This window comes from Pituophis catenifer, unplaced genomic scaffold, assembly GCF_029215685.1.
Source record: "Pituophis catenifer annectens isolate HBS135680 unplaced genomic scaffold, rPitCat1.0.hap2 SCAF_9, whole genome shotgun sequence".
Taxonomy (NCBI): Eukaryota; Metazoa; Chordata; class Lepidosauria; order Squamata; family Colubridae; genus Pituophis; species Pituophis catenifer.
In genome coordinates, this window is record NW_027256889.1 from 24,694,571 (window position 1) to 24,708,308 (window position 13,738).

General features: G+C 38.5%; 1 protein-coding gene across 1 annotated transcript in view; it reads left to right on the top strand.

Moving 5' to 3' along the window:
- KCNQ4 (potassium voltage-gated channel subfamily Q member 4) overlaps nucleotides 1–13,738 on the top strand; it is a 124,163-nt gene that overhangs the window by 62,065 nt on the left and 48,360 nt on the right. Inside the window, exon 2 of the mRNA XM_070949328.1 lies at nucleotides 11,626–11,716. Coding sequence (XP_070805429.1) covers nucleotides 11,626–11,716 — 91 coding nt within the window. The remainder of the gene's footprint in view (nucleotides 1–11,625; nucleotides 11,717–13,738) is intronic.

The following is a 13,738-nucleotide window of genomic DNA, read 5'->3' on the forward strand; positions in this document are numbered from 1 at the left end:
ACTTAATCTTGATCACTTAATAGTATTAACCTTGGGTTGTTTTACAACCTCAGCCATGCTATTAGTTCAGTGTTTAGTGTGCCCTTAACTCCAGTTAATATTCTAGGAAAAAATGCAACTGCCACATGAGCATAATGTGAAGCTTTCATGATGGGCAATACTAGTGTATTCTGGGTCAGATGAAGTTTCTGAATAGTCTTCAAGGACAGTCCCAAGTAGAATGCACTGCAGTAGTTACAGAGATCTTAGCTGTCAATCAGTAAAAAAGATACGGTTTGAATAATCTTTTAGATGTTTGCCGGGACTGAAACCCCTTTCTTGACTTACTTTCTTTCTTTCTTTCTTTCTTTCTTTCTTTCTTTCTTTCTTTCTTTCTTTCTTTCTTTCTTTCTTTCTTTCTTTCTTTCTTTCCCCCCTCTCTCTATCTCTTAGACAGTCCAGTCCAAGCTGGGTTTATATGCTGCCCATTTTGCTGTTGAACAACTCTCAAATTCCTGCTGTAATGAATGGATCAACATTTGATTGATTCCCCAAAAAACCCCCAAAACCCAACCCCTTCAAGACCAAAAATGGATCTTGCACTTGTAGGAAAATGCTAGGAAGAAAATACACACACATGCACACACATTACAAAAATAAATCAGAAACAAAAATAAGAGCTAAGAAAAAGGGAAAAAATAAAAGAATAAATAAACAAATGCTTATAACTGGGGATTTAGTGTATCTATTATTTACAGATTAATCATCAACATTAAATAAATTTGTCCAAAATCACATTTGTGCTGATGGGGACCATCTATTAAGGAAAACCTTTTAAATATGTGCAATAAATGGTATCCAAATTTAACTAACTCTATTTTTCATTATGGGGGTTTTCAAATGTTTGTATTGCTGAGGTTTAGTTTCCTGTCAATATAATTTCCCATCGTTTAGAATACATTTCATCCAGGGGCCATCTGGCTTCTTAGATTAGAAACTGAATAAATTTTCATGCAGGTTTTTTTTTTCCTATTGTAGAAAATATATACACTAATCCTGCTGGACGATTGTTTTACAAAGGCTGTTTTGTGTGATTTTTTTCAAAATATAAAACAAATGATTAAAACAACAAAAAAAAGAGGCTATTGTATATTGCCACTAAAATGAAAATATATGCTATTTGTTTACACCCTAGATTGCCAACCCAATCTAGAAAACATACTCATTTAATATAATGAAATTTTAATGAAGTAGAATGCCATTGGTGAATTATTACTATTATCTATTGATGATTCACTGAAATGGATTTAAAAAGAATTCCCTGCCAGAAAGAGCTCTGTTGAGATTCATCAAGTTTAAAGCTGAAATCTTGTTCCTATGTTTTTCCAGGCTTCCCAGAGAAACTTGTGTAACTGATTTAAAAAATCAGTTTGTATATAAAATTGATGAGCTTCCTTTACCATTATAAGAAGCATGAGAGTACACAAGGTTGATACTGTATGGAATAAAACTGGCTGAATCTGGATGTTCTGCTTCAGATACCATAAAGCCCCCTCCCAGGAGATAGCAAGGAAAACAGGTTGTGAAGAGGATGTGTAGCTCCCAAACAATCCCACAGACCCTGCTCAAGCAACGCTTATATGCTATGTCCTGGATAGAAGGAAGCGAATTGCCAATAATCTTTTCTGCCGTCCTCACCACTCTCTGCACTGCCTTCCTGCCTGAAGCTTGATTGAAGATTACAGCTTGTTGGCAAAGAGCTCTTGCTCAACAGAGCAATATTATTGGGCTAAATGAGATGATCATTTTGCCTTGGGGTAACACAGCTTCCTGTGGTCAATGGTTGATTAATCAACATCCCAGCTGAGTTTGAGCTGTAGCAACAAATGGGACAAAGAGAAGGTTTCTACAAAACATGCCTATGTTGATCAAGTTGGATCATCATCTCTAGCACGGATTATCAGGTCATCACATCCTTTAGTAAGGATGTCCACTAGGTTTGGCTAATAACTCTTAGAAAACATGGCCAGCATGGGCAAAAGTCAGAAGTGGTTGATTTCTCCTTGGTAAGAACTCTGGGCTGTTTCTCCTTGTCTTAAGCTAGGAAGGATAACCAATGTCCTCCAGAGTGGTCAGAGTCTTCAGCATTTTGTTTTGCCCCATATCATCAGTAAAAAAAAATATGTCTAGTGTATGCATGTATGTTATTGCTGCTAAGTCTCTAAGACGGGAAGCTGACCTGGGAGATGGATGGTCTTGGTAAGCCGTTATGCAAGCTTGTGGCCTAATCTTTCCATGTTCCATATTTAGAATTGCTGAATCAGGAGGAAGATATATTTTTGCACACATCTCATTTCTTTGTCTTCAGCAATCTTTGTTTTCCCTTTTATTTCTTTCTCCGCTAATTGTGCCAAAGATACTTTTCTGTTTTAAGGACACCTGGGTAATAAAGCGAGCGAGCACTTTCACAGTGCTTTGCTTTGACACTTCAAATTAGTCCAGTTTGGGATATTACAGTTCCTTTTTTTTGAGCAAAAGGCTCTGTTCAAATAGCAGGCATGGAACTGTGCACTTTTATGATTAATTGTTGCAAGAGACTGATGGGGGGTGTTCAGTGTACGAAATCAAATAATGCCATTTTCTAGTATGTAGCAAACGAGGGGGAAATATACAAGTGATCTAGACTGCCACAACCCCACAATGTTGGCAGCAGCCCAAAACTATGAGTTGGCTCCTATCTCAATCCATGTCTGGAGTGCCTTTGTTTTTATATATAGCATTTCTATTTTGCCTTTTACGAAATGGCTATGGAAAGGCTGATGGCTTAAAATACTAAAATGCATAAGCTGGAGGAGGAAAAAAAAGCATCTATAATAAAGGACAAAATAAAAATGGCAGATAGAACAGTAAAGACAGTGATTTTAATTGCAAATAAGTGTTCTCGTAGAAGGCAGTTATAAATATTTCTGTGCCATTAAGAACCATGAGTTGCTGGAAGAATACGATGGATGCGGGACAGCATTGAAAAGATATCGGAAATGGATAAGGATGACAGCAATTGCAATCTTAAATAAGAAGTCATAGGCCAGGCAATTCAAGCTACCTTTGGTGCTATTGGGAGCTAATCAATGGCCTGGGGGTTTGCACGGTATTAAAAAAAATATAAAAATAGCAAAGTTGCTGAGCAGGAAGTCCCAAAATATTGGGTGCCATCACCAAAAGGTTCTTGTTTTCTGCAGCTGAGAGGCCATTTTAAAGTCTGGAGCTTCTGCAGCCAAAGTTTGGCCTTTGAAATAAGACAGTAGATGGCTAAGTTAGGATTTCTCCACCCTGGAATTTGGCATAGCCAATCCAGATCCTTTGGAGCACAAGCATTTGACAGGAGTGGGTGGGAAATCAGTAACGGGACCAACCCCTTTTTCAATTAATTGATGCTCAACCTTCCAATCTGCTCAGCCTTAAAAGCATTGCCATTCTGAATTTAATATATATGTGTGCCTGTGTTGTGGTTTCTGGTGGCTATTAATGGACCTTTTTTTAAAACCAGCATTGAATGAAGAGGCTTTATTTGTTTATAAATAACAGACGATGTAGTGGGAGAAATTTCTATTGCTTTATTTCTCAGGGAAAGCAATAAGTTGGAAAATGAAATGGATTCATTTGATTAAGGTTAAATATATATATCCTATTTTTTCTGGTAGCCCTAAAAGGGTTTTTCTGGTTAGAGCTGAGCGATATGTTTTTACAATCGTATTGGTTGATAAGAGATGAGTGATGGGAAGAAGATATTTTTTAAAAAATTAACATACTAGAGAAGGTGTTAAATTACCCAGGTTGTTAATACTTGTCTGGATGGACGAGGAAGTTATTTTTTAAATATCTTTTTTCTTTATTGTTTTTTCTTATTTTCTTTTTCTCTGTACTTTTCTCTTGGTCTTCTTTGCTTTTTAAATTCTTCTTAATTTGTATTAGTCCTTTATCGTTAAAGCTTACAAATGTCTTGTATTTGGAAGCTTTGATACAATTATTAATAAAAGAAAGATTGCAATTCTGTAATCTCTGTCTCTTCCTCTCTTCCCGTTTCTCTTAAAGTTTGTTGGAAGCTTTTGCATTCTCTGTTGAGGCATCCCGTTAAAACCAACTGAGGTGATTTCTCCTGACTGCATCAGGATCCCCCTTCTTTCCTTTGTCAAAAGAAATGCAAAGACACTGATATATTTAGCTTGACTGCAGGTTGTCTCAGCTTTTAGAAATAACCAGTATCGGCAGAATTGAAATCCGGTGGGTTTGAATTTCAGGCATTGCCTTTTCCAACTCAGCATGAAATGAGTTTCAAATCTTTTCTTTCAGCACCTTTTGGTCTGGGCTTCAGTTTTCAACTTGGTGCAAGACGCTTTCCAAAAGCGCCAAAGCATCTGACTCATATTTCTTTAGTATTTCCAACAAAATGAATGTTTCTGTCTGGTTTTATTTATATAGTCAGAAGGAGGGAGGGAGAAAGGAAGGAAGGAAGGAGAAAGAAAAAGAAGAGAGAAGGAAGGAAGGAAGAAAAAAGAGAAAGAAAGAAAGAAAGAAAGAAGGAAGAGAAAGAAAGAAAGAAAGGAAGAAAGAGAAAGAAAGAAAGAAAGAAAGAAAGAAAGAAAGAAAGAAAGAAAGAAAGAAAGAAAGAAAGAAAGAAAGAGAAAAAAGAGAAAGAGGGAGGGAAGGAGAAAGGAAGACAGATCTAGTTCCTTCTGAAATTTTCCATCCCATAACTTGAAACACTCAAATATTTCATTAACATTTCATTTATGATTTGAAACTAAAAAGCTTTTAGGTCCGATCATGGAGTTGAATGTTGTTTTTCTTATTCTTTAAAATTATTAAATGCTTTAAAAAGGAAATCAAAGCAGTTAACTGTAACTAAGAGATAAAACCAACAATAACTAACCTAAGCAGTTGGAACTAGTAAAATTGCCAGCAGAAAGGCTGAAAATCTAAGCAAGTGAGCCATAAAAAGCATATCTTAGGTGAGAAAAGAAATCCGTATGGAAGGTTAGAAATGGTGAAAAGGTTTATTATCTGAAAAAAAAAATGTTGCAGGAAAGTTTGCATTCACGCTTAATTTTCTTCCTTCCTTCTGGATTTGCTCAACACTTCGCAAATAAACCAACCAGATACGGTGGATTCTCTCAACATGTTGAAGCAGAAAATGAAATGATTAAGCTAAGATAAAATTTAGCTTTTGTGTACATGTCTGTCAAACACAAAGGCTCAGGATTATTTATAAGGTTGCAGCATTTAAGATTTATTAAGAATCTACTCAACTAACTATCAGCACTAAATTGGTGCCCCATAAGGGTCAACAGAAATCAAGGGGTATGGGTGGGGGCTGGATTTGGGTCCCATGCAAGGACTCTAAACTGATAATGCATTTAACTCCGCCCTCTCTTCTTCTGCTTGCTCCTTTCCTACATTTTCACTGAAATCCAACTCCTGTTTGGATCTAATCTATGAGAATAGGTTCCCCCCCCATATAATAAATAAACCAATCTCTGGTTTCCTTTGTGATTTCATATTTAACAAGAATTGAACTTTTCCCCTAATCTGCAATTTTCATATATTGTTTAATACTTGATCTGCAGTTGATATGCCTGCACGATTTCCGCCTTTTTATTTTGCTTATTATTGTTTATTATTGTTTATTATTACCCAAAATCATATTTTGGGTGCTTCCTTTTTAACTGGATTTGGGATGGTTTTTTTTGGTATTTTAGTTTAATAACTTGTAATTAAGTAAATAAATTCCAGGGTCTGCACCAGTGGTGGGTTTCAAATTTTTTACTACCAGTTCTGTGGGCGTGGCTTGGTGGGCGTGGCAGGGGAAGGATACTGCAAAATCCCCATTTCCTCCCTTATCAGCTGGGACTCGGGAGGCAGAGAATAGACGGGGGCGGAGCCAGTCAGAATTTTTACCGGTTCTCCGAACTACTCAGAATTTCTGCTACCGGTTCTCCAGAACTGGTCAGAACCTGCTGAAACCCACCCCTGGTCTGCGCATATTCAGACAGAGAAGGGCGACTAAAACTTCCTTGGAGTTGCACAGAATTGTAATTTAAGTTTTAATCACACAATGATTTGGATTGGTAGACTTCGCATCTGGTGATGCTACATGTGGTGCCAAACACATTGAGCCAGGAAGTCTCAAGAGTAAAGATATTGAGGTCCTTTAACAGTGTCTCTTAACTTTGATGACTTTAAGAGGGGTGGACTAAGCCACCTAAGCCCTTGTTAATAACACTCCTGTGTTATTAAACTGTAATAGCAGAATCTTGAGATCTGGCAATGGTTCTTTCCACTCCCTCTTAAATTAAAGTGAGTCAATCTTCAGTTTCTCCCTCATCCTTTCCTGTTTTCCTAGGCTAAGTTCCAGATATGCTAAATACTGTAGCTTCTTCAAGGCTATCTCTGTTTTTCTCTGAATGTGATGATAACTGCATCCATGTAGTTTTGTTAGCAGGCTATGAAAGCAATATGCCTTATTTTCTTCTGAATGTTTGGAGGGGGCAAGGGGGGGTTCTCAATCTATTTGATTGTTCTGGGATGTTCTGATGGTCTCCTATCACAGAACCTGTCAACCTCTTTTGACTTTTTAAAGTCATGTTTCCTTAGGTCCTGCAAGTTTAAATCTTGATCTAAATCTAGATTCTTGACAATCAGAAAACTTTGTGGTATTCATCCTGATTGGAGAATTTAGCTGCATTTTGCTCATTCATTTGGAGAATAAGGAAGATAACTTTGATGGTCATCTGCATATCTCCATAAAGGTCTTCTTCTTTACTCTCTACATCTATCTTCTTTCCAGCCATCACCAAACCAAAATGCATCACAAACATAGTGATTTTCCCTCTATTAGCATCTGAGATATATTTCTCTTGAAAATAGAAGTTCCACTTTACTGCTTTTCTCTTTAATGAAGTCTAACAAGTCTGTTATAATACTAATCACAGTTTAACACATCAATAAAAGCAATATTACATTGTTTAAACTGGCTCACTGGAGCTAAAACAAACCTAGAAACTCCAATATATATATATTTTACTTATACTTCAATCATGGATGCCATCTTGATTTTCTTTTAACACCCCCTCTCCCTGATGGATAATCTTGGCTAAGACCAAGAGACTGTATAGTTTACATTTTAGGCTTTTGGAGAAAATGTTTCTAAATTATTTTCTATGCTGTCTGGGATTGGATTTGATTGTATGTACTCTTTTCATATAATTCGCCTAGGGACCATTTCTTACAAGCAGACTGAAAATGCAATTGTCAATGAACCTCTTTCCAGAAGTTTGTGGATTTTTGTTTTTAAATAGCTCACAGTCATTGCCATATCTTTACTCACAATGGAGGAATGGTTGGTGAAGATGACAGAATTTGCAGAGATGGAAAATTTGACTTGTTGATTAGGAAAAAGACAATTACTACATTTGTTAGTGACTGGAAACAGTTTATGGATTTTTTTTTCCTGAAATGGAAAAAAAATGAACTTGTGATTTATGGGTTTGTTGATTAGGAAGGGTAGAATATGGAAAGAAGGGAGACATGATGTAAACTTAGAAAGAGAACATAAAATATAAATGCATTTTAAGTAAATAAAGATTGGAAGTCACTCCATATCTTTTTTCTTTGTTTTTTCCTATTTTTTCTTTCATTACTTTCTTAGGTATCACTTTTCCTTACTTTCTGTTTTTGCAAATTTGTATTGTTTTTACTTTTCAAAAAACGTCTTTTAATAGTAGTCATTACAACATCTTATATTAATGAATCTGTTTTGATTGTACGTTGCATGTTTCCTTTTCACTGTCCTGCCCTTCTGGTCATCAGTGTTTGCCTTATAAAATACATTTCACAGCTCCAGTATGGGTTTCCTCCTGCTTTCCTCAAGCTTGTCCTTCATCTATCTCTGTTTTTCAAACTTGGCAACGTTAATATTGTGTGGACTGAAGCTCCCAACATTCCCAGGTGGAGGGAGTTGAAGTCCATACATCTTAAAGTTGCCAAGTTTGTGGAACACTGATCTAGACCAAGTTCAGTCATGGAGCTCCTTTCTCTCAGCCTAGCCATCCAACTTGGCAGGTTTGTCACAAGGTCGATTACAAAGTGTGGTGTGATTGTATGGCTGGAAAGAATGATGTTTGCAATCCGTAGGACCCAGGACTGCACATATTCCTTAAATATTCATTACTGAGTCCTCAAGATGCCCCTCTGTCTTTGCCAGAAAGAGTGGTTCATTTTCTCCTATTCTGATGCAAAACAACAACAATACGTAAGCACCTTAACTGGGCTAAGCATAGTTGAAAAGAAAGAGGAAAAAAAGTCAAACTTCTTGCAACAAAAGAACTCTTTCAAGCTTCCTTTGTATGGTGTCTCTTCCTGGTGGCCCTCAACTCCTCCTTAATTGAGTAATATCACCATTCTTGAGGAACACTTACTTGACTTCTAGGAAAAAATACGAAATGACATTGGTGATGATAATGCTATTAAACACATTTTAGAACAGAGGTCTTCAAACTTGGCAGCTTTAAGACTTGTGGACTTCAACTCCCAGAATTCTCCAGCCAGCTATGCTTCTGGGAGTTGAAGTCCACAAGTCTTAAAGCTGCCAAGTTTGAAGACCTCTGTTTTAGAAGGTTGAAGCATATATGAAATGTTTGTATCTCTATTTGCCATTATGCATGAATATTTTTTCTCCCATGTGCATTCATACCTCTGCAGAATGAAAGGTGGGCCTTTCCTGGTATTCCTTAGTGATGGGCTAAGACACTCCAATTTTGAAATTCTTTGCTTATCAGATTAAAAATAAAATAAAATAATATGCAGCAGATAAAAAACTAACTCCTAAAGAACTGATCTAGGGTAGAACCTTTTTCTTCTGGGTGTGACTCAGGGCATTAGCTACCTTTCTTTAATATAGATTTATTTCTATGTGTGTTTGTGGGGAGCATCCCAAGATCATAACTCCCCCTCCTCTTATTCCACACCTCAGAGGATGATTTGAAGCTTTTCCATTTAGTACCAGTATCCCCAAATGAAACAAGAGTTGTATTTTGAGTGAGTTAGCATCAAGTGGGAGAAATTTTTAAGAAGATTCCATCGTAGATGTATGTTTGAGAGATAAATATAGGAAATGAAACATGAGGAAAAGCCTAGAGCCTGGGATGTTTTATTTTCTTTCTTAAACTCCTGATGCCGATAAACAATCATTTTAAGCTCAGAATATTTTGGGTCCGGAACCCTCAAATCAAAGTTATTGTTATGATCAAAGATCAGCCATTGCCCAGAAGGATCAACTTTGGAAGTTTCTCCAACACAACTGATTGTCCCATGCTGCCATCTATCAACAAAGTGTACACCTGCAGTTTGGTAGATGCACCTAAAACATGGACCTTTTTTTAGTTTATGGACTAAGTGGCTGCTCATATCCAAATTGTTTGTACCCAAAAGGCAGAAGAAAGAAGCAAACCACAAGTCTAGAGGAGATAACCAGGAAAAAAAACCACATTGTTTGTGGGGCTGTTCCTTTTTGTCCACAGTGATGCTTCTTCCAAATGAATGGCTAATGGGCAGCGATGTTCATTTCCATCTGAACAGATGGGCATTGATCCACATAAGTCAAGGTCTCCTTCAAGGTAAAACAGGTCTGGATGTGACATAGTACTTGTCACCGGGGGATGGAGCAAGGCTCTGAGAGGATAGCCCCACATTCAAAGTTGATCCAGCCCCTTGATATATGGCGAACGAAAATTCAATGCCCTGTTTCTCTTTTATCATGGCTTGCAGTGCTGCTGCCCCATTCCCCAAAGCTCGGAAGGTGGAAACTCAATTCAGTGTTCAAGGAAGAAGGGATTAGAAAATGGTAGGAGAAAATGTCCTAACAGGTCAGTTTGATAATGGAACCAGTTACCAAAGGAAGTGGTGGGCTCCTCATTTCTGGGTGTATTCTAGCAAAGGTTAAATATAAAATTATCAGGAATGCTTTAATTTAGATTATTGCATTGGACAGGGTAGTGGACAAGATGGCCTGAAGGGCTCCTTCGGATTCTTGGATCCTAAGATTCAAATTCTCAGTGTCTTCCTGGTCCTAACCCAACTCCTTCCCTACTACACTACCCTGTTGCTGAGACTGAGAAGAAGGACTGGCCTAAATTCTCCCAGGAAGCTTTTGGAGCTAAAAGAGGATTAGAACTGGGATCTCAAAACCTTCACCACCTCACCACATTGGCACAAATTTATTTGCGCTTCACCAAGTTTCCAGATTCTGACTTAGGAGGAGGTCTTCACCACTGCTTGCTAACTTAGGGTTTGGGCTCAGCTAACCCAACTTTCCTTCCCTACCTGTTTTATACAAGAGAGAATCACGGAATGATACTATCGTAAGAGGCCATTAAGTCCAACCACCTGCTCAGTGCAGGAATCTCAAATCAAGCATCCCACAAAGATGGTTATCCATCTTCTGTCTGAATCCATTCAATAAAGGGAAGTCTGTCCCAGGTCTGGGGAAATGGTTTCCTTATCAAAGAGGTCTTACATTTCCCCTCCTAGCATTTAATTAGGTCTTCCTTCCTGGAACTTCAGGATTGGCATTCCAAATTCTGTGCTCCTGTATGATAGAAAAGAGGTTGAAGCTAATCATAATAATTATCATTGAAGTAATTTATCTATGGAAAATCCCTTCAATCCTAGCATTAAGGCAAACCATGTCCAGTTCCTTAGCTCCTGATCTTTAACAGATTTAACAGATTAAAGGGGACCTTATAGATCATCTAGTCCAACCCCCCCCCACTCAAACAGGAGACCCTATACCATTTCTGACTAGCCATGCCCAGTTCCTGTAGCCATTCTTCATATGTTTTAGTCTCCTGTCCCCTAATCATCCTGGTTGCTCTCCTCTGCACTCTTTCTAGAGTCTCAACATCATTTTTATAGTGTGGTGACCAAATCTGGATGCAGTACTCTAGGTGTGGTCTTACTAGGGCTTTATAGAGTGGTATTATCTTCTCTATGTCTGTTCCAGCTTTTCAGTATCCTTCAAAAAACCCAGTGTCCAGAATTGTCAAATGTCAAGTACTCAAGATGGGAGCCAACAGATGCCGAATAAAGTACAGCTAATATATCTTATAATTTGGAAAGCATATTTTTTATTACTACAGTCTAAAACTGAAATGTTTTTTTGCAGCCAGATTACATTGATGATTTATATTCAACCCTCGTTGTAACAAACATTCTATTTGTGCATAACTAGTGTCTAGCTGTAACTGTGGGTTTAGCTTCTTTCTCCAAGTGAAGAAGCTTGCATTTGTGTCTCTCAGGTTTCATTCTGCTGTTTCCAGGACATTTCCCTAACCTCTTTAGATCATTTGGAGTTTTGTTTTTGTCTTTTCCAATTATGAGTTGGGATCCCCAGAGGATCATGAGAAACCTTGAGGGCAGAATCACATTTTTTATCAGGCTTGGCGCAGTTTGAGTGGGAACACTGGCCTAACTCACTCCAAGATTTGATTCTCAGACAAGTTGTGATACCAGAAAGTCCTGTTTTCACATGACACAATAACTCTTGGGGGTTCTGGCTTGGGCTAATCTATGTTCTCCTTTTTGTTCTTGCAGATTTATCCTGGTCTTCAGCTGTCTGATTTTATCTGTGTTTTCAACTATTCCTGAGCATCATACATTTGCCAATGAGTATCTCTTCATCCTGGTAAGGGAGACCTCCTTCTTTCTTCAGCAACCTTCTGGGGTTTTCTTCCTATATTGTTTGGTTAAAGCCAGACTGAGTCATTTGAGGTTCCACATGTTCTGAGAAACCAGCCATTGTCTCAGCCTGTTGATTGAATGGTGGTTTTTTTGGGCATTGCATGGGAAGTGACTCACATGCATTTTGCTTCAGTAACTGAGCTTTACAGTTACCAACTTCTCTGTAGGTAAGTATAGGGAGATGTTCTGACCTAGGCTTCCTGAGACAGTAAAAAGCACACAATTAGTCCCAAAAACCCTCTTTTTATTTCAACGGCTGTGAATTATGTTCATTCACAGCCCGTAATGAGTCACAATTAGTTTGTAAAGAGTCTGACAGAAGTCTGCCACAGTCCTTCTGGATATCCTTTATCTCCCTTGACACGCTGCCAAAGACCGAATTGGCAATTACCTTTGCAAGGAGCACAGAGTCAAAACGGAGCTTCAGAATTTAAACCGACCAGAATGAATAAAGTTGCTTCCTGCAAAGGCTCATGTGCTTTTGCTCCTCCTTTATGTCTTATGGGAGGGGCCAATCATTTCCAAGCCCTACTCCTGAATCATCCCTTTTGTTTTAACTGTTCTTGCCTTATTGCCATAAGTGCATGCATGCTCAATGCTCTGAGCATGCATGCACTGGGAACAGGCTCCTGCTGTTCTTCTGCCTCGCTGATGTTCGACTCTGGAGCAGGGGTGAAATGCTCCCGGATCAGACTGGATCGACCAGTCTGGTAGCGATCTTGGCCATTGGTTCGGTGAAGCTCTGCCCACCCACCTGGGTGTCATTACTTCCTGGTTTTATCCAGGAAGTAATGTACTTTTTACCTTCTGTGCATGTGCAGAAGGTCTGCGCATGCAATTGGTGTGTGCATGGGGCACGTGTGCTTCCAAACCGGTAAGGAAAGTAAATAGATTTCACCCCTGCTCTGGAGGCTCTGGAGGTAGCACATAACTCCCAGATGGCCCTGGTTGCTTCTCTGCCTCTGATGCAGAGCCCTCATCGAAGCCTTCCCCAGCCTCCAGGACTGGCCCACGTTCCTCTCCAACCTCCTCACTGTCAAAGCGTGAATCAGCTCCATTCCCCCCCTGGGGAAACTGTAATTAATTAGAGGTGTATGAATCTTGTTTTCCATGGAGTATACTCTCAAAGAAAGAAAACCCGAAGTATATATTCTAAGAAACATTTTATTATAAAAGTACAAAACTAGCTAACTACATCTTACCGGCAGTTTTATCACACAGACGGACAAAGGAAGAATCAGGAAGTTAGAAAAGAAAGAATGTGGACATGCGCAGTAGCTCAGACATCACAAGACAGTCTTATCTCTGTGATAAGGTTCTCTGGCAGTCTACTGTAATGCTCAGAATGGAAGCCCAGCTGGCAAACAAATAATGCAGTGACAACCCCTTCTTTGTCAGTTGAGCAGACATCAGGTATAGCTATCAGATAAGGCACATCTTCTTACGCAGATACTCGTGCTGAGCTGCTGGAAGTGGTTTGTTGAGCCTATCAGCAATCTGATCATGTGTAGGCACATACTGCAATTTTACAAAACCTTGTTTCACTAATTGTTTTATATTTTTGTAACGGATGTCAATGTGTCTGGACCTAGAACTCGTGAAACGTGATTCAGAAATATAAACCACAGATTCATTGTCTTCTATCATGGTGATTGGTTGGCTCGGGGGTGTCCAGATATCTGTGACCAAAGCATCAAACCACATTAGAGAATTACATGCATCTGAAACACAAGCATATTCAACCTCAGTAGATGAACAAGAAACAAAATTCTGTTTTCGCACATGCCAGTAAACAGGACATCCATTTAAGAACATCATATAACCTGAAGTATTTTTACGTGATTTCTTATCACTCGCCCAATCAGAATCTGTATAACAACATAATTCTGCATAATCAGCATGTGTCGATTCTAACAATAACCTCATATGTTTAGTGTGTTTTAGGTATTTCAATAATTTCTTAACA